Source organism: Spermophilus citellus (assembly GCF_964194105.1).
Source record: "Spermophilus citellus genome assembly, chromosome: 10".
In the NCBI taxonomy this organism is placed as follows: Eukaryota; Metazoa; Chordata; class Mammalia; order Rodentia; family Sciuridae; genus Spermophilus; species Spermophilus citellus.
In genome coordinates, this window is record NC_138197.1 from 40,804,633 (window position 1) to 40,824,456 (window position 19,824).

The 19,824-nt window shown below is 39.0% G+C and overlaps 1 protein-coding gene across 1 annotated transcript in view; it reads right to left on the reverse strand.

Annotated features, from left to right (window-relative positions):
• PLBD1 (phospholipase B domain containing 1) overlaps window positions 1-19,824 on the reverse strand; it is a 71,119-nt gene that overhangs the window by 31,349 nt on the left and 19,946 nt on the right. Inside the window, exons 3-4 of the mRNA XM_081311490.1 lie at window positions 2,480-2,563; window positions 228-366 (exon numbers count right to left, since the gene is read on the reverse strand). Coding sequence (XP_081167616.1) covers window positions 228-366; window positions 2,480-2,563 — 223 coding nt within the window. The remainder of the gene's footprint in view (window positions 1-227; window positions 367-2,479; window positions 2,564-19,824) is intronic.

Below are 19,824 nucleotides of genomic sequence, written 5' to 3' on the forward strand. Positions count from 1 at the left end.
AACACAGTTGTATGAGAGAGTGGAAAAACACAGAAACAAGTTGTTTATTTGTGTTTTGAACTTAAATGTGTCAAACAGTGAGTTAGGTACTAGAATATGACAGATAAAATAATAGTGCTTATCCACAAGGAATTTATACTCGTGTCCTAATTTGATCTGCTTCTAAACTGGAAAGTTATTTCTCAATATTTTGACATATAAATTGAGCAGCTTCTTAAAAGTCATACCTTTGTTCCTTCTGCCATAGCCCTCTTCATTGCTCCTACATATAGCCCATCCATTTGTGCCACAATATAGCCTGTATGTCTCCAAAATGAGTCATTCTTGAATTCTTTGATTTTTTTCCGAGTCCACTGATTTTGCCTTCTGGAAGAGAAATCATATTTGTACTAGAGGTCTCAGTGGTTGCTCATCCAACACTAAATCAAACCAGGCATTTAGAGATGACAGATGCTGATGCTAAAATAATTTAAGTTCTGGATCTTATAACATTACAGTTACTCAAAAGATTTCAGAACAAACCTTAAATGAATGTTAATTTCTCCCTCCTCTTTAATGGATTTTCTGGCTCATCTAGAACCAAAACACATTTGCAATATTAACCTACCTGTGATACCAAGAAGTGATACCAAACACAAATGCATTTCATATAAACTATGATATGTCAATAAGTCAATAAGAACAAGTTGAATTACATCTGTATGTAGAAATGGTAAAGTTAGACCACAAGAAATAAAACTCATAAAGACAAGGTGATTTCTAGATTTTATGCTTCTCTCTCAGATAATTTTCACAGCTTATGATTCATCTCATTTCGTTTTTCCATATTTTAATTGGTTCATTATAGTTGTACATAATGGTGAGATTCACTATTACATATTTGTACATGCACACAATTGGCCAATATCATTTTTTTTTAAGAGAGAGTGAGGGGAGAGAGAGAGAGAGAGAGAGAGAGAGAGAGAGAGAGAGAGAGAGAGAATTTTTTTTTTTAATATTTATTTATTTTTTAGTTCTCGGCGGACACAACATCTTTGTTGGTATGTGGTGCTGAGGATTGAACCCGGGCCGCACGCTCGCCAGGCGAGCACGCTACCACTTGAGCCACATCCCCAGCCCTGGCCAATATCATTTTATAGCACTTTCCCTTTCCCTCCCTTCCCTCCCCCGGTGGTTCATCCCATTTCAGTTGTTATTAATGTGCGTCTCCATGTCCCCTTCTCAACAGGATTAGCAAAAACCTCTTTTTTTTTTTACTTAGGTTATTAATTTCTCCTTTATTAAGGTAACTAACAAGTGTTAGATCTTTATGTGTGATCCAAATAAAATACAGTGTTCAGCTCAACTCAGATTGACATATATACATTTGGCTTTAGTTACCCCAATGAAGCCCTCTTGTTAACATGGGTTAACACCCCCAAACTCCATCCAGAAAGCAAGGCACAGGGCTTAGGTCCACTCTTAGATTCTTCCCAAACAATTGAGAAAATGCAAAAAAAAAAAAAATCCTTACTTTAAAAATAATCCTTTTATTCTTTTTTCTTTCAGTTCTATCTGGGATGATCTGATATAACTTTGTATACAGAGAGCTATTTTTTTTGTTGTTGTTGTTCAGGCTATTGCTAGATAACTCTTAAAATAATACAATGTCATTGCCTAACAGGATCTAGCCTCATGGTTTTTAACTGATGCCCTGCAGGACTTGTAGCATTTCAAGAAGACTTTGCTTGGTGTGTGATTTGGAAGGCTAAACCAAGACCCTTTCTATCCGCAAATGAATCTCTTTGTCATTCCACAAATTTAATCATATCTAAAATTTTAGTCTTCAGAAGCTTTATCAAAATGAAAATATTCTTATAGGATGTTGAGAATGATGACTTTAGATATTAGCTGATATCCAGCCTGGGTATCCACCAGACCCAAGAAAAAGAAACAAGGAGGGAGCAGAAAGGCTCCCTGCAGGAAGCAGCAAGGCACCCATGCAGAAAGGATTCAGGGATTTAACTTTGCCAGCTGCACACTGATGGTGTCCTTTAGCAGTGTTAGCAACCGACACTGTGACATTTAACTTGACCTTTGAAACAGCAGAAATTGGAGGATATGTTTTCTGAAACCAGTTTTCATGCCATCATAAAAAAAAAAAAAAAATGCGATGCCCTAGAGTTGTTCTAGGACGATTCCAGAATCCTGCTACAGAGATGGAAAAGGAAATTGGCCAAGGAATAATCGCTCTTTGAAATGACAGTTTCAGGCCCTTTAGTCTTTTTTTTTTTTTTTTTTTTTTTTTGAGAGAGGGAGGTAGAGAGAGAGAGAATTTTTTAATATTTATTTTTTAGTTATCGGTGAGCACAACATCCTTGTCTGTATGTGGTGCTGAGGATCGAACCCAGGCCAGGCGAGCGTGCTACCACTTGAGCCACATCCCCAGCCCGCCCTTTAGTCTTAACAACAATGAAAAGAGGAAAGTTTTTATACATACTCCATAAAGTCCTTCACTTTATCCACGAGGGAAGGTTTCTTGATCAGCTGTGGGTAGAGATTTATGAAGTGGTCATTCATGTGTCTGAAACGACAGATGAGAGAACAGTTAGATTCCTAGATTTCTTGTTGAATTTCTTCATCATGGCAATTTACCCAACTTTTTGGTTAAATAGTGTGCCTCCAATTACAAATCTTCTGTACTACATTTTTTAAAATAAACTAAACACACACTTTAAATTAAAAAATATTTCTAACACATGGAAGGTGTAGAATATAGCAAACAACCAAGTATTCACCACTTATTAGATCATTATATTTTGTCATATTTTCCATCTATATTTTAAGACATAAAACAAAATATTAGAAAGACTGAAGTCCCCATATACACCTTCCTGACATTAATTCCCTCCTTTCTCTCCAGTGGTAACTACAACCTTAAATCTGATATTGTTTCCCATGTATATTTTTATATATATATATATAATCACTATACATATTTTAACCCTAAACAATGTTTAGGGTTAAATGAATGTTATCATGCTGAAGAACAAAATATTAACAAAAATTGATCTTGATTTGTTTCTCTTAACATAAATTTTAGAGAAATACCTAAGTTACCATCTGCCCATTAAATTAATTCTTTTCCGCTGTTGATGATATTGCATAGTATGACTATGCACCAATTCATGTATGCATTCCTCTAACGGATATTTAATTAGTAACTAATTTTTCAATATTGTAATGCAATTTTAAGAATTGTTGTGTCCTTTTTTTTTTTTTTACACATTTGCCTGTTCTTTTAGAATGTATGTGTGTATGTGTGTGTATGAAATTGGGAAATATTTCCAGGATATAGAAAAGCATAGACTTTATTGGTAAATTTATAAATACTCAAGGATCCACCACCTACATATATTAAATTGATACACACATGTACACACACACACACACACAAAATCACTGCTGGGATGAATATCATATATATGACACATCATATAAATATTTGTCAATATCTATTAATTTTATATATGTATATTTTATGTTATGCATATATTTATGGACTTTTATACATAAAATTATTAGTTATTGCTAATTGTTCACCACACAGATTTACCAATTTATATTCTCAGACCTCTTCCTCTACCACCTCACCATCACTCGGTATTGTCAGACTTTGATTTTCAACAATTTGTTAGGTTTAAATAATTTCTCCATTTAATTTCCATTCCTCACAGAATTATTGGGTATTTGAGATTCTTTGTTAAAACTTAAAAGTTAGAAATGACATCAATGCTTATAGCAGCATAATTCACAATAGCTAAACTGTGGAACCAACCTAGATGCTCTTCAATAGATGAATGGATAAAGAAACTGTGGTATATATACACAATGGAATATTATTCAGTGATAAAAGAGAATAAAATTATGGCATTTCCTGGTAAATGGATGGTATAGGAGAACATCATGCTAAGTGAAGTAAGCCAATCCCCCAAAAGGAAAGGCCGAATGTTTTCTCTGATAAGTGGATGCTGATCCATAATGGGGGTGGGACATGGGAGGAATGGAGGAACTTTGGATAGGGCAAAGGGGAGGGAGGAAAAGGGAGAGAGGGGGCATGAGGGTAGGAAAGATGATGGAATGAGATGTACATGATTACCTAGGTACATGTATGAGGACATGAATGGTGTGACTCTACTTCATGTACAACCAGAGACATGAAAAATTGTGCTCCATTTGTGTGCTATGAATCTAAATGCATTCTGCTGTCATGTGTTGAGAGCCACAGCCGAAGGGACCCCAGCAAACTTCCAGCTGATTGGCTCACTGTGGCCCCAGCAAACTTCCAGCTGCCAGCTGATGATTGGCTCACAGCGACCCCAGCAAACTTCCAGCTACCAGCTGATTGGCTTCTCTGTGGTGATGCTCATTGGGCTGTTTCCCCGCCCTTTCAGACCATGGAGCTTCTCATTGGGGGACTCTTTTGGCTCCGCCCATGTGACCCAGCCAATCGGCCTCAAGAGCAGGAGGAGTGTGTGGGGGGGTTGAGAGGCTTGTGGGAAGCCAGTGGTGGCAGTTGGGCTCTGAGGGAATTCCTGAAGAGCTCATGTGGTGCAGAGTGTGTTCTAAAAATAAAGTTCGTCTCTGCTTGATAAGTGGCTGGTGAATTGTGCCCAGCCAGACTGCGGCAGTCATGTATAACTAATTAGAACAAATAAATTAATTAAAAATTAAAAATAAAAATGTCTCAAATGCTTAGAGTAAATATTTTTAGTTGATGAAAATAATCTATTTATACTTACTATGATTTTAATATTATTGGATTTGGCTTTATAAGCTTTTGCTTTCTATTTCTTATCCCTTCATCTGCTTTTTTAGGCTTTCTTTATTTAGATAACACTGTCATCCATCTTCTATTCATATAATCATTTTAGAAGCCACTCATAACTATATATTTTCTTATAAAATCTAAATGAATTTTATAATTCTCTTTTCATCCAAATGTGAAGTATATTTTTGTAAGTCTTAGCTGTGGACTCTTTCCATCATGTTTTTGTTCAGAGATTTAGTTTTACCTTTTGAATGTAAAACTATATGTTTAAAATTATTTTTATTTTTTAATTTTCAAAATCAAGATTTTTGTTAATTTTTTTGTTTCTTATATTATAACTATTGTTTCTTACACTTCAAAATTTCCTTCCTATTATTCTAACTAAAGTATATCCTTTAATAATTTAATAGAAGAATGGTAATTTGTTTCAATTTATATGTATGAACATATCCTTATTTTGATCTTACCTGGATAGTTTAAATAGTTATAAAATGCTAGTTAGATATTTTTTCTCAGTAAATATTTTATGACTCTATTATTTGTGATGAGAAGTATGCTATGTAGTTGGGATTCCTTTATAGTTAATGTCTTTATGATAGCTTTTAAGATTATTCTCTTTACCCTCAATTTTCTGTAGTTTCATTCACGGTGTTGTAGCAATTTAATAGATTGTGTCTTCCAACTAAGGAAGCGGCATTTGTTTTTTTCTCAATTTTGATAAATTCTTAGCTATTACCCTATCAATTACTTCTTATCTGAAATTCCTTCAGTCAATTTTTTGGTACTCCTAAAAGGCCTATGTTGGAATTTCTTAATCCAATTGCTATGTCTAATAACAGGCTTTTAGTATTTTACCATTTTTATATCTCTGGGGTGTATATTATGTAAATTTCCCATTTTTTATGTGTCTAGTCCACAGTTTTCCTATTAGTGAGATTTAAAAAAAATGGCTTTCTATAAGTTTTTATAATATTTATAATAAGTCATTCAAAAATATTTACCTGTATTCTTTTTCTTCCTTGTTGTTCCATAAATTCTTCCTCAAGTTTTATTTTGCTTATAACTTTAAAGCAATCTTAGCAAATTTAAAGTTTTTGCTAAAGTGGTGCACACCTGTATTTCTAGCTACTTCAGAGGCTGAGGCAGGAGGATTGCAAGTTTAAGGCCAGTCTCAGCAACTTAGAGAGACCCTGTCTCAAATTTGAAAATAAGAAAAATGGGGGATGTAGTTCAGTGATAAAGCACCCCTAGGTTCAATCCCCAGCACCTCCAGATGAGATACATAACTGAAGTGATAACAATATTAATAGTCAAGACGAGTTTGCATACTCTGAGCAATGACCATATTGTCATAACTATCACCTTAAAAAGTATTCAATGTCTTGATGACAAGATTCACCCTGATTTTGTTTTGTGAAAAATGCTATCTTAAAAATCAATGACTGTCTATAAGGAAATTTAAAAGATCTGTTGAGTTAATACCACATGGATAAGCAAACCCCAGACTGCAGCAAATTATAGGTTAAACGATTTCTTCAACAAATAAATTATGAGAAAGAAGAGGGAAATAATAGATTAAAAGTGACTTAAACACAATAAAAAAGAATTATACCAATCAGACTCAACATATTGTGATATTCATGAGACTACTGAAAAGTCAAATACAGATTGAATATATAAATATTCGAGGATAATTACTAAATTTTAGATGTAATAATGGTACTTTGTTCTATATTTTTAAAGAGTCTTAACCTTTAGGGATACACATTGAAAAATTTACAGAAGAGATGACATGATATCTGAGAATTGCCTCAAAATAATGTAGAAGTAAAAGGGAGGTGTGGTAACCAGTCCTCTAGAAATGCCTCCAGTGACCCCTGCTTCAGGTATGCCATTTCTTCCCCTCTATGTAGACTGGACCTAGTCACTTTCCCTCTATAATTTGCTTTTCTAATTTCTTTCTAAATCTTTTTAGTTATAGAAGGACACATTACCTTTATTTTACTTATTTATTTTTATGTTGTACTCAGGATTGAACCCAGTGCCTCACATGTGCTAGGCAAGCGCTCTACCATTGAACTACAACCCCAGCCCCTTTTATTATTTTTCTAAAAGGGCACTTAAAAATAAGGGAAATTGCATGGAAATGGAAGGAGACCCTCATTGTTATACAAAATTACATATAAGAGGATGTGAGGGGAAAGGGAAAAAAAAACAAGGGAGAGAAATGAATTACAGTAGATGGGGTAGAGAGAGAAGATGGGAGGGGTTGGGAGTGGGGATAGTAGAGGATAGGAAAGGTAGCAGAATACAACAGTTACTAATAGGGCATTATGTAAAAATGTGGATGTGTAACTGATGTGATTCTGCAATCTGTATACGGGGTAAAAATGGGAGTTCATAACCCACTTGAATCAAATGTATGAAATATGATATGTCAAGAGCTTTGTAATGTTTTGAACAACCAATAATAAAAAATAAATTAATTAAAAAAATAAATAAAAATATTTGTCTTCTCAAAGGTGCCATAAACATACATTGGAGAAAAGGTAGCCTCTTCTTGGATTAGACAAAAGGGAAATAAAGGGAAGGGAGACGGGATGGGAAAAGGAAAGACAGTAGAATGAATCAGACATATTGTACCTATCCTTACATATGAATACATGGCCAATGTAACTCCACAGCCTATATAACCACAACAATGGGATCCTCACTGGAACAAGTTCTACTTATTCTATGTATTTATAATATGTCAAAATACACTCGAGTGTCATATTTATCTAGAAAGAACAAACATACAAATAAATAAAATATCGGTCTTCTTATTTCTCCCTTTTGGTCCATACATTCTCCCTCAAGTTTTTTTGTTTGTTTATAACTTAAAGCATCCTAAGCAAATTGAAAGTTTTTGTTAAAGCCAAATGTGGTGGCACACACCTATAATCCGTTACTCTGAAAGCTGAGGTAGGAGGATGACAAGTTTGAAGTCAGCCTGAGCAATGTAACAGGATCCTGTCTTAAGATAAAATAAGGGGAGGGGGAAGATGGCAGCGAAGGGAGTGCATCACTCCCGTGTACTGCGTCACTGTTCGAAAGGATGATGAGTTAGAACAGCTAAAAACTATCTTGTTAGGAATTTCTAGCAAAACTGGGGTGCTCCAAAACCTAGTGGAAGGATTTTCATCGTACGAGGATCAGCTACAGGGCCTCAAACGCGAGCAATTTGTCCGCACGGAGGGTCACGCTGCTTATTCAGCAAATCGCCCCGTGGCTAGAATCTGCGGCACATGCTGGGAAGCAAGAGATAGCAATGCAAAGATACAGCGCTGCGGATTCTGTGGGCTCCTGCCAGCTGTGCAATCACGGTACTCAGTGCTGAATTCTGGGTTTGAGACGGGGGAAGGAAGCGGTCCAACTCGGTTCTCCACTGGTCAGACCACAGAGGAAGCCAGCGGCCACCATCTTGGAGAGTTGACGTCATCATCCCTGTTTTCGACTGACCGCAGCTCATTCAACCATAGAACAGGTAATTTCAGGCTGCCATTCGCCTGCCTCTCGCAGACAAATTACTCAGGCGCAGTGCTAAAGAACCCACGGAAATTGCTTCTTGGGGCCTGCTCCTATCAGAACATACACGGAGCCTGGGGCGGCCGAATTCTGGCTCCCGGAGCTGCTCTGACCCAGGGCTGAGGAACCCACGGAGACTGCTTCTTGGAGCCTGCTCCTATCAGAGCATGCACAGAGCCCAGAGCGGCCGAGTTCTGGCTCCCGGAGCTGCTCTGACCCAGGGCTGAGGAACCCGCGGAGACTGCTTCTTGGTCCGGATCCTGCTGAGTGCTGTGGGGGCCAGAGGGGCAGAGCAGAGCTGCAGCCCGCATCTGGAACAGCCCCAGCAACCCGCCGGTGTGGTATCACTTCACCCCAACTGCGGTGGGGGCTGAGCAGAGCTGCTGCCTGAGCCCGCAAGGTAGGCAGACCACTGGCTGATCGGTGGAACGGGCCCAGTGGCGTGCCAGCGTGGTAGACACGTCACACCAATGGGAGCAGGGGCAGAGCAGGGCCGCCGCCCGCGCCTGGAGTGGGCCTAGTGACCCGCCGGCGTGGTATCGCTTCACCCCAACTGCAGTGGGGGCCGAGCAGAGCTGCCGCCCAAGCCCACAAGGTAGGCAGACCTGCGACCGACCAGCGGGACAGGCCCAGCGGCCTGCTGGCGTGGTAGACACGTCACATCAATTGGAGTAGGGGCAGAGCAGGGCCGCCACCCACGCCCGGAACAGGCCTAGCGACCCTCTGGCGTGGTATCACTTCACCCCAACTGCAGTAGGGGCTGAGCAGAGCCGTTGCCTGAGCCCGCAAGGTAGGCAGACCTGCGACCGACCAGTGGGAGAGGCCCAGCGGCCTGCCGGCGTGGTAGACACGTCACACCAATTGGAGTAGGGGCAGAACAGAGCTGCCGCCTGCGCCCGGAACAGGCCTAGTGACCCGCCGGCGTGCTAGACACGTCCCACCAATTGGAGTAGGGGCAGAGCAGAGCCGCCACCCGCTCCCGGAACAGGCCTAACAACCCGCCGGCGTGGTAGACATGTCACAACAATTGGAGTAGGGGCAGAGCAGAGCCGCTGCCCGCATCTGGAACAGACCCAACGACCTGCGGGCATGGTAGTCACATCACCCCAATTGGAGAAGGGGCAGAGCAGAGCCGCCACCCGCGCCCGCAAGGTAGGCAGACCTGCGACCGACCGGCACAACAGGCCCAGCGGTCCGCAGGCGTGGTAGACACGTCACCCCAGTTGGAGTAGGGGCAGAGCAGAGCCACTGCCCGCACCCTGAACAGACCCAGCGACCCCCCCAGCGTGGTAGACACGTCACCCCAATTGGAGTAGGGGCAGAGCAGAGCCGCCGCCCACGCCTGCAAGGTAGGCAGACTTGCGACCGACCGGCAGAACAGCCCCAGGGGTCCGCGGGCGTGGTAGACACGTCACACCAACTGGAGGAGGAGCACAGCCACTGCCCGCCCTGCAAAGGAGACTTTTCAACTATACAAGAGCAATATAAATATATAGGGGGAAAATTCAATAACACAACAGTTTCACCAAGCAGAAAGAAACGCGAGCAGTATGAAACGACAAGGAAAGAAAGGACCACAAGCAATGCAGGTCAACCCAATGTTAGAAGAGGTAATAGCTGCAGCAGATGGAATGTCAGATAAAGAATTCAGGAGATACATGCTTCAGATGATCTGGAGTCTCAAGGAAGACATTAGACAGCAAAATCAGACAATGAAAGATCACTTCGACAATGAATTACATAAACAAATCCAAGAAGCAAAAGATCAACTATACAGGGAGATAGAGGTAATAAAAAACAAACAAACAGAAATCTTAGAAATGCAGGAAGCAATAAACCAACTTAAAAACTCAATTGAGCATACTACCAGCAGAGTAGAACACTTAGAAGATAGAACATCAGACAATGAAGACAAAGTATTTCAACTTGAAAAGAACATAGACAGCTCAGCAAGACTGTTAAGAAACCATGAGCAGAACATTCAAGAAATATGGGACAAAATAAAGAGACCAAACTTAAGAGTCATTGGGATACAGGAAGGTATAGAGGTCCAAACCAAAGGAATGAGCAATCTATTCAATGAAATAATACGAGAAAACTTCCCAGACTTGAAGAATGAGACAGAATCCCAAATCCTAGAAGCCTACAGGACGCCAAATGTGCAAAATCATAAGAGATCCACACCTAGACACATTATAATGAAGATGCCCAGCATACAGAATAAGGAGAGAATTTTAAAAGCTACAAGAGAAAGGAAGCAGATTACATTTAGGGGTAAACCAATCAGGATAACAGCTGATCTTTCAACACAGACTCTGAAAGCTAGAAGATCCTGGAATAACATATTTCAAACTCTGAAAGAAAATGGGTTCCAACCAAGAATCGTGTATCCAGCGAAACTAAGCTTCAGGATGGAAGATGAAATTAAAACCTTCCACGATAAACAAAAGTTAAAAGAATTTGCAGCTAGAAAACCATCTCTTCAAAACATCCTTGGCAAAACATTTCAGGAAGAGGAAATGGAAAACAACAATGAAAACCAACAGTGGGAGGTAGGACAGTAAAGGGGGGAAAATAATGAAAGAGGAAAACAAACCATGTTTAGTAACATAAATAAACAAATATGGCTGGAAGAACAAACCATATCTCAATAATAACCCTAAATGTTAATGGCTTAAATTCACCAATTAAGAGACACAGTCTAGTAGAATGGATCACAAAACAAGACCCAACAATATGCTGCCTACAGGAGACGCACTTGATAGGAAAAGATATACATAGACTGAAGGTGAAAGGTTGGGAAAAATCATATCACTCATATGGACTGCGGAAACAAGCAGGAGTGTCCATACTCATATCAAATAAAATAGATTTCAAGCCAAAGTTAATCAAAAGGGATAAAGACACTACATACTGCTCAAGGGAACCATACACCAACAAGACATAACAATCATAAATATATATGCCCCAAACAATGGTGCAGCTATGTTCATCAAGCAAACTCTTCTTAAGTTCAAGAGTCTAATAGACCACCATACAATAATCATGGGAGACTTCAACACACCTCTCTCACCACTGGACAGATCTTACAAACAAAAGTTGAATAAGGAAACTATAGAACTCAATAACACAATTAATAACCTAGATTTAATTGACATATATAGAATATACCACCCAACATCAAGCAGTTACACTTTTTTTTCAGCAGCACATGGATCCTTCTCAAAAATAGATCATATATTATATCATAGGGCAACTGTTAGACAATATAAAGGAGTAGAGATAATACCATGCATCTTATCTGATCATAATGGAATGAAACTGAAAATCAACGATAAAAGAAGGAAGGAAAAATCATGCATCACTTGGAGAATGAACAATAGGTTACTGAATGATCAATGGGTTATGGAAGACATCAAGGAGGAAATTAAAAAATTCTTAGAGATAAATGAAAACACAGACACAACATATCAGAATCTATGGGACACATTGAAAGCAGTTCTAAGAGGAAAATTCATTGCTTGGAGTTCATTCCTTAAAAAAAGAAAAAACCAACAAATAAATGATCTCATACTTCATCTCAAAATCCTAGAAAAAGAAGAGCAAAACAACAGCAAAAGAAGTAGAAGGCAAGAAATAATTAAAATCAGAGCTGAAATTAATGAAATCGAAACAAAAGAAACAATTGAAAAAATTGACAAAACTAAAAGTTGGTTCTTTGAAAAAATAAATAAAATCGACAGACCCTTAGCCATGCTAACGAAGAGAAGAAGAGAGAGAACTCAAATTACTAGCATACGGGATGAAAAAGGCAACATCACAACAGACAATTCAGAAATACAGAAGATAATCAGAAATTATTTTGAATCCTTATACTCCAATAAAATAGAAGATAGTGAAGGCATCGATAAATTTCTTAAGTCATATGATCTGCCCAGATTGAGTCAGGAGGATATAGACAACCTAAACAGACCAATATCAATTGAAGAAATAGAAGAAACCATCAAAAGATTACCAACTAAGAAAAGCCCAGGACCGGATGGGTACACAGCAGAGTTTTACAAAACCTTTAAAGAGGAACTAATACCAATACTTTTCAAGCTATTTCAGGAAATAGAAAAAGAGGGAGAACTTCCAAATTCATTCTACGAGGCCAACATCACCCTGATTCCTAAACCAGATAAAGACACTTCAAAGAAATAAAACTACAGACCAATATCTCTAATGAACCTAGATGCAAAAATCCTCAATAAAATTCTGGCGAATCGGATTCAAAAACATATCAAAAAAATTGTGCATCATGATCAAGTAGGATTCATCCCTGGGATGCAAGGCTGGTTCAATATACGGAAATCAATAAATGTTATTCACCACATCAATAGACTTAAAATTAAGAACCATATGATCATCTCGATAGATGCAGAAAAAACATTCGACAAAGTACAGCATCCCTTTATGTTCAAAACTCTAGAAAAACTAGGGATAACAGGAACATACCTCAACATTGTAAAAGCAATCTATGCTAAGCCTCAGGCTAGCATCATTCTGAATGGAGAAAAATTGAAGGCATTCCCTCTAAAATCTGGAACAAGACAGGGATGCCCTCTCTCACCACTTCTGTTCAACATAGTTCTCGAAACACTGGCCAGAGCAATTAGACAGACGAAATTAAAGGCATAAAAATAGGAAAAGAAGAACTTAAATTATCACTATTTGCAGATGACATAATTCTATACCTAGCCGACCCAAAACGGTCTACAAAGAAACTATTATAGCTAATAAATGAATTTAGCAAAGTGGCAGGATATAAAATCAACACGCATAAATCAAAGGCATTCCTGTATATCAGCAACAAATCCTCTGAAATGGAAATGAGGAAAAACACTCCATTCACAATATCCTCAAAAAAATAAAATACTTGGGAATCAACCTAACAAAAGAGGTGAAAGACTTATACAATGAAAACTACAGAACCCTAAATAGAGAAATAGAAGAAGATCTTAGAAGATGGAAAAATATACCCTGTTCATGGATAGGCAGAACTAACATCATCAAAATGGCGATATTACCAAAAGTTCTCTATAGGTTTAATGCAATGCCAATCAAAATCCCAATAGCATTTCTTGTAGAAATAGATAAAGCAATCATGAAGTTCATATGGAAAAACAAAAGACCCAGAATAGCAAAAACAATGCTAAGCAGGAAGTGTGAATCGGGTGGTATAGCGATACCAGACTTCAAACTATACTACAGAGCAATAGTAACAAAAAGAGCATGGTACTGGTACCAAAACAGGCGGGTGGACCAATGGTACAGAATAGAGGACACAGAAACCAATCCACAAAACTACAACTATCTTATATTTGATAAAGGGGCTAAAAGCATGCAATGGAGGAAGGATAGCATCTTCAACAAATGGTGCTGGGAAAACTGGAAATCCATATGCATCAAAATGAAACTGCATCCCTTTCTCTTGCCATGCACAAAAGTTAACTCAAAATGGATCAAGGAGCTTGATATCAAATCAGAGACACAGCGTCTGATAGAAGAAAAAGTTGGCTACGATCTACATACTGTGGGGTCGGGCCCCAAATTCCTCAATAGGACACCCATAGCACAAGAGTTAATAACTAGAATCAACAAATGGGACTTACTCAAACTAAAAAGTTTTTTCTCAGCAAAAGAAACAATAAGAGAGGTAAATAGGGAGCCTACATCCTGGGAACAAATCTTTACTCCTCACACTTCAGATAGAGCCCTAATATCCAGAGTATACAAAGAACTCAAAAAAATAGACAATAAGATAATAACCCAATCAACAGATGGGCCAAGGACCTGAAAGACAATTCTCAGAGGAGGACATACTATCAATCAACAAGCACATGAAAAAATGCTCAGCATCGCTAGCAGTCAGAGAAATGCAAATCAAAACCACCCTAAGATACCATCTCACTCCAGTAAGATTGGCAGCCACTATGAAGTCAAACAACAACAAGTGCTGGTGAGGATGTGGGGAAAAGGGTACACTTGCTCATTGTTGGTGGGACTGCAAATTGGTGCAGCCAATTTGGAAAGCAGTATGGAGATTTCTTGGAGAGCTGGGAATGGAACCACCATTTGACCCAGCTATTCCCCTTCTCGGTCTATTCCCTAAAGACCTAACAAGAGCATGCTACAGGGACACTGCTACATTGATGTTCATAGCAGCACAATTCACAATAGCAAGACTGTGTAACCAACCTAGATGCCCTTCAATAGATGAATGGATAAAAAAATGTGGCATCTATACACAATGGAGTATTACTCTGCATTAAAAAATGACAAAATCATAGAATTTGCAGGGAAATGGATGGCATTAGAGCAGATTATGCTAAGTGAAGCCAGCCAATCCCTAAAAAACAAATGCCAAATGTCTTCTTTGATATAAGGAGAGTAACTAAGAACAGAGTAGGGACAAAGAGCATGAGAAGAAGATTAACATTAAACAGGGATAAGAGGTGGGAGGGAAAGGAAATTGCATGGAAATGGAAGGAGACCCTCAGGGTTATACAATATTACATACAAGAGGAAGTGAGGGGAAAGGGAAAAATAATACAAGGGGGAGAAATGAATTACAGTAGAGGGGGTAGAGAGAGAAGAGGGGAGGGGAGGGGAGGGGAGGGGGGATAGTAGAGGATAGGAAAGGTAGCAGAATACAACAGACACTAGTATGGCAATATGTAAATCAATGGAAGTGTAACTGATGTGATTCTGCAATCTGTATACGGGGTAAAAATGGGAGTTCATATCCCACTTGAATCAAAGTGTGAAATATGATATGTCAAGAACTATGTAATGTTTTGAACAACCAACAATTAAAAAAAAAGAAACCTAAGCAATTTATATGATAAACTAATGATACAATAAAAAAGGAAATTGTTTTGCAAAAAAAAAAAAAGATAAAATAAAAAGTGCTGGGGGTATTGTATGTCAGTGTGGGAGTGCTTGCCTAACATGTGGAAGACCCTGGGCTCAAGTAGTGAAAATTAAAAATAAATAACATAATATTTAAAACATCAAAATAACTTAAAATAAGTTAATTAAGTCTTTGTTAAACTATTCCACAAATTAATCTGGAGTATATTCATTATATAATAATTGATTTAGTTGACTGTTTTTCTTAGCATTCAGTGTGTGTGTGCGTGTGTGTGTGTGTGTGTGTGTGTGTGTGTGTGTGTTTTGGAACTCTGGTGTGCTGGTTTGTCTGTTTGTTTATATATCTCTCTCTCCTCTCATTTCCCCCTGTACCTGCATCTGAGTTCTTGGAATCAGGTCTCATAGAACTTTTCTGAGGACTTTACCTATGGAGTATTGCAGGAATTGTAACTGAGCCAGCATATGGATGATTCCATTTTTTGATTTTGTTTTTTGGTATTGTGGATCGAACCCAGGGGCTCTTTACCATTGAACCACATTCCCAGCCCTTTTTATCTTTTATTTTGAGACAGGGGCTTGCTAAGTTACCTAGGGTCATTCCAGTGATGGAGGCTGGCTTCAAACTTAGGATGGATTCTCCCACCTGAACCTCCTGAGATTGCAGGCATGTGCCACCACACCAGGCTGATTTTATTTTATTTTGCCTCCCACCCCTGTTCTCCCCACTTGAAAATGCTATGGATTCTTATATATCTATAGGCTACAATGCTATGGTTTAGATAAATAGCTCCCAATTGTCCACAGGTAAAGACTTGTTTCCAGTGTGGCAGTATTAGGAGGTACTATGGGCCCTTAAGAGGTTACACCTTATGGAAGATCCTTTGTTCATTAAGGGAGTTCTCTCTCTCTCTCTCTCTCTCTCTCTCTCTCTCTCTCTCTCTTAAAGTTACTTTTCCAAGTCCTTTATTTTATTTATTTTATATGGTGCTGAGGATCAAACCCAGTGCCCCACACATGCTAGGTGAATACTCTATGGCTGAGCCACAACCCCAGCCTCTGGGGATGTATATCAAAAGGGACACGGGACCAAGTTCCCACTTCTTTCTATCCCTCTCTCCCTCTCTCCTCCTCCTTCCTGGCTTAAGACGTGATGTCTCACCTTACCACATGCTACTCCATTTTTTGGTCCAAGAGATGCTTTTCTTGTTTTGAAGGTCCAGTTACATTACTATGATGCTTTCTTTCCATATATTTTATCTATCACCTGCTACAAGTTTAGAGCAGAGTGGATGTATCAGATTGTGAGCTCTCTGTACCCTATGGACTGAAAATTTCCCTAAAGTTCTAATCTGGCTTTTTTTTTTTAATGATTTTTTACTGATCCAGAGAGTAGAGCTGGAAGCAAGAGTTGACTCATTCCAAGAACCGGAATTTGTCCCCAATATACTTTAAATATTCTTTACCTAGTAGTTTTCAGAACTGAAGCTAATAAAGCAAAAATAAAGTTTTATTGCTAGTTAGGTAAACGACATTAAAGTCCTTTGAAATATTTTATATTATGGTCTTTATATTTAGTAAACTTTATCTCATGAAGAATTTTTCCTTCAAATTATTTGTACATTTATTTTTAAATTGAACCATCACATAGAACTTTTATTTGCATTTTTTATGTCATCTGACCTTTTCTATTATATGGTTGGTCACTTTTCCATTTCTACCACCTTACAAATAAGAGAAAGAAGAAGAATAGAGCTGAACAGATATGTGGTTTCACAATAAAGGGACTCTCCGTGTTGGCCTCACATTTCAGGTAAATGAACCTGCTACAGTTGGCCTCTGGAATGTCCCCAAAGGCCCATGTGTTAAAGGCTTGGTCACCATCTTATGGTGCTATTGGGATGTGATTGAACTTTCAGGAGGTGAGACCATATGGAAGAAAATTAGACCGTGACCTTGAAGGGGATATTGGGATCATAATGCCCATCTGTTCCTCAGTCACAATAAGGCAAACAGAGCATCTCACCAAGGTCCAAAGCAAGAGGATCAAGTAACCATGTACTGAAACCATGAGTCAAAAAAGTCGATTATCTCAGGTATTTTGTCACAGTAATGGAGAATTGACCAGCACAGAACCCTACGTAGAGTTAGTTAGTTGCTCAGAGAGGCAACAACCCTTCAGTTTCCCATTCATTGGAAAGTAGAGATGCTGCCTGAATTGTGTGGGCCTCTGAGAAAATGTGACACCCCTACACACCTTAACAAATTTCAGGAATAGCCAAATATTTCTTGTGTGCTTAGGGTGGAGTGAGTAGACATGAGAGTCCATAGGCCTGTTGGAGGCAATGAATATAGCAACCTCAGTTGTCAGTGATTATTTATCTAGAGACCAAGGAGACCATGGAAGTCTCATCAGATGCCTTTGGCACCCAAACCAAAGACTAAATGAGATGGTTCTACATTGGTGGATGCTGGAAGAAGACACAGGAAAACCATCAATTAAACATCTCCCCTCCCTCCAAATGCCTCTGTAACACTGACCCATCATAGGGAAATCTGGTTGGAGGAGGAGTGGAACATTGTGAATTGACTCAGTTTAAATGACATGTTATTCTGTTTTTGTGGAAATGACTATATTGTAATACCTCTGCCTCAGAAGAAATGAGCTCTTAGGATTAAAGCAAGTTATGTGAATATAAAGTTTTATTTCTCAGAAAAAATAGATTATTGTCTATTGATGTACAATGCCCATACAGAAAAGGACACAAAAGGTTCATACCTTTTTCCCCCAAGCCTGTATCACTGAACCCTGCCTAACTCTATCCAGAGTTCCAGATCTCCCCCATTTTCAGTCCATTTAAAAATAAGATGGGTCTTTTTTTTTTTTTTTTTTTTTTTACTGGAGTGATTTGGCCCTCTAGGGAGTATTTCTGGAGACAGTTTTTGTTGTCACACTGAGGCAAGATGTGCAACTGGCATCTAACAGGTAAAGGCAGAGGATGCTGCTAAATGTCCTATAATGAACAAAAAGTAATTCAGCCTATAATGTCAGCAGCACTGGGGTAGAGAAATCCTGAAGCAGAGGAACATTGATCTTGACCTGGGGGTGACTGCTGAGGATATCTATATCGCAGTGGACAAGACAGATGGAAATATGAGAGGGAAACTGAGGTAATTATTAAAAAGATATTTTGAGACCAGATTTTTGATTCTGACAATCGTAGCAGGGGAGAAGACACCTCCACCTTGAGGTGAGAAGTGGTGCCATCCATTGATCCTTCCACATTCAAGAGATCTGAGGGGAACCCCCACCTGCGTTCTCCTTAGGATGAGGCTCTTCTCTGATCCCTGGCTTGAGACAACACACTTCTGTGTGGTGGAGCTTCAGAGTATAACACTGAAGGGCACAGAATGAATTCCGAGTTCAAAACGTGACTCCGTTACCTCTGGACTACATGACGAAGAGCAAGATTCCTAACTCCTCCTGCTTCGGGACCTCATCAACAGACACCACATCAGCATCCAGTTCATGGATATATTAGGGTTAGTTGCACCTCCTGTGGTGTGCAAGGGCAGGAAGTTCCCTCCTACAGGTGAAGAGACTCACCTTTATATTTGTCACATCCATGCGTGCGTTGGGAGTCATAAAGACACATGTATGCCCACCTTCTCCTGAATATTTTTTGCATTATTTTGATACTATGTCACTCATCACTTGTCATTTACTCTCTCCTACTCTTTTCTATTTGTTTTGACACGCTGGGCAACGGATTACATTGGGCTTCTTTAGTATTTCCCATGGTGACTAACCCACTTGTGTGTTTGCATGTGTGGGCAAATGTTGTAGCTAGACCGCCTAGTCCTGGCTCCTACTGACTAGCTATGATTTTCACCTACATAATTCTTTCTCTGTGCCCAAGTCTTCTCTAATACTAATAGAAAAACCATGCCATGTACTTTATTGTATTGTTGTGGATTAAATAATTTAACATATGTAAAATGATTTGACTAGTGCCTGGCATATGTAAATGCCATACTAAGTACTAGCTGGAATCATCGTCATCATCATCATTATTTTGTGATCTATGTTACACTCCAAATAGTTACTAGTTGATAGATCATTTGTTATTTTTGAGTGTCTTTGCTTAGCCCACAGCCTTGACCTGGAAGCATGTTCAGTTTCTAACATCAGAAGGAGTGAGCTGGAGGTGTGGAGGGAGATTCTTGGTAGCACAAACATAAAAGAGGTATCATGTTTACTTTTTCTGTGCAGTAGTCTTTTTAGAACTTCTCTTCCTCATAGTTTTAGCAACTGTTTTCTCAATGTCCATACTTTTAAAAGTCTCCTTTGACGAATGTGCTTATGAAAAACTCTCCTTGCTCCCTTTCCCCCCTAGGGAAGAGATGGGCCATTTCGATACAAACTAGAGCATCCCAGTTCTCCATACCCGTATCACCCTGTTTTCCAGAAAGGTTTCATGCCTCATTTTATTAAAAATTAATCCATGACTATTTATCAACATTAACATCATCAG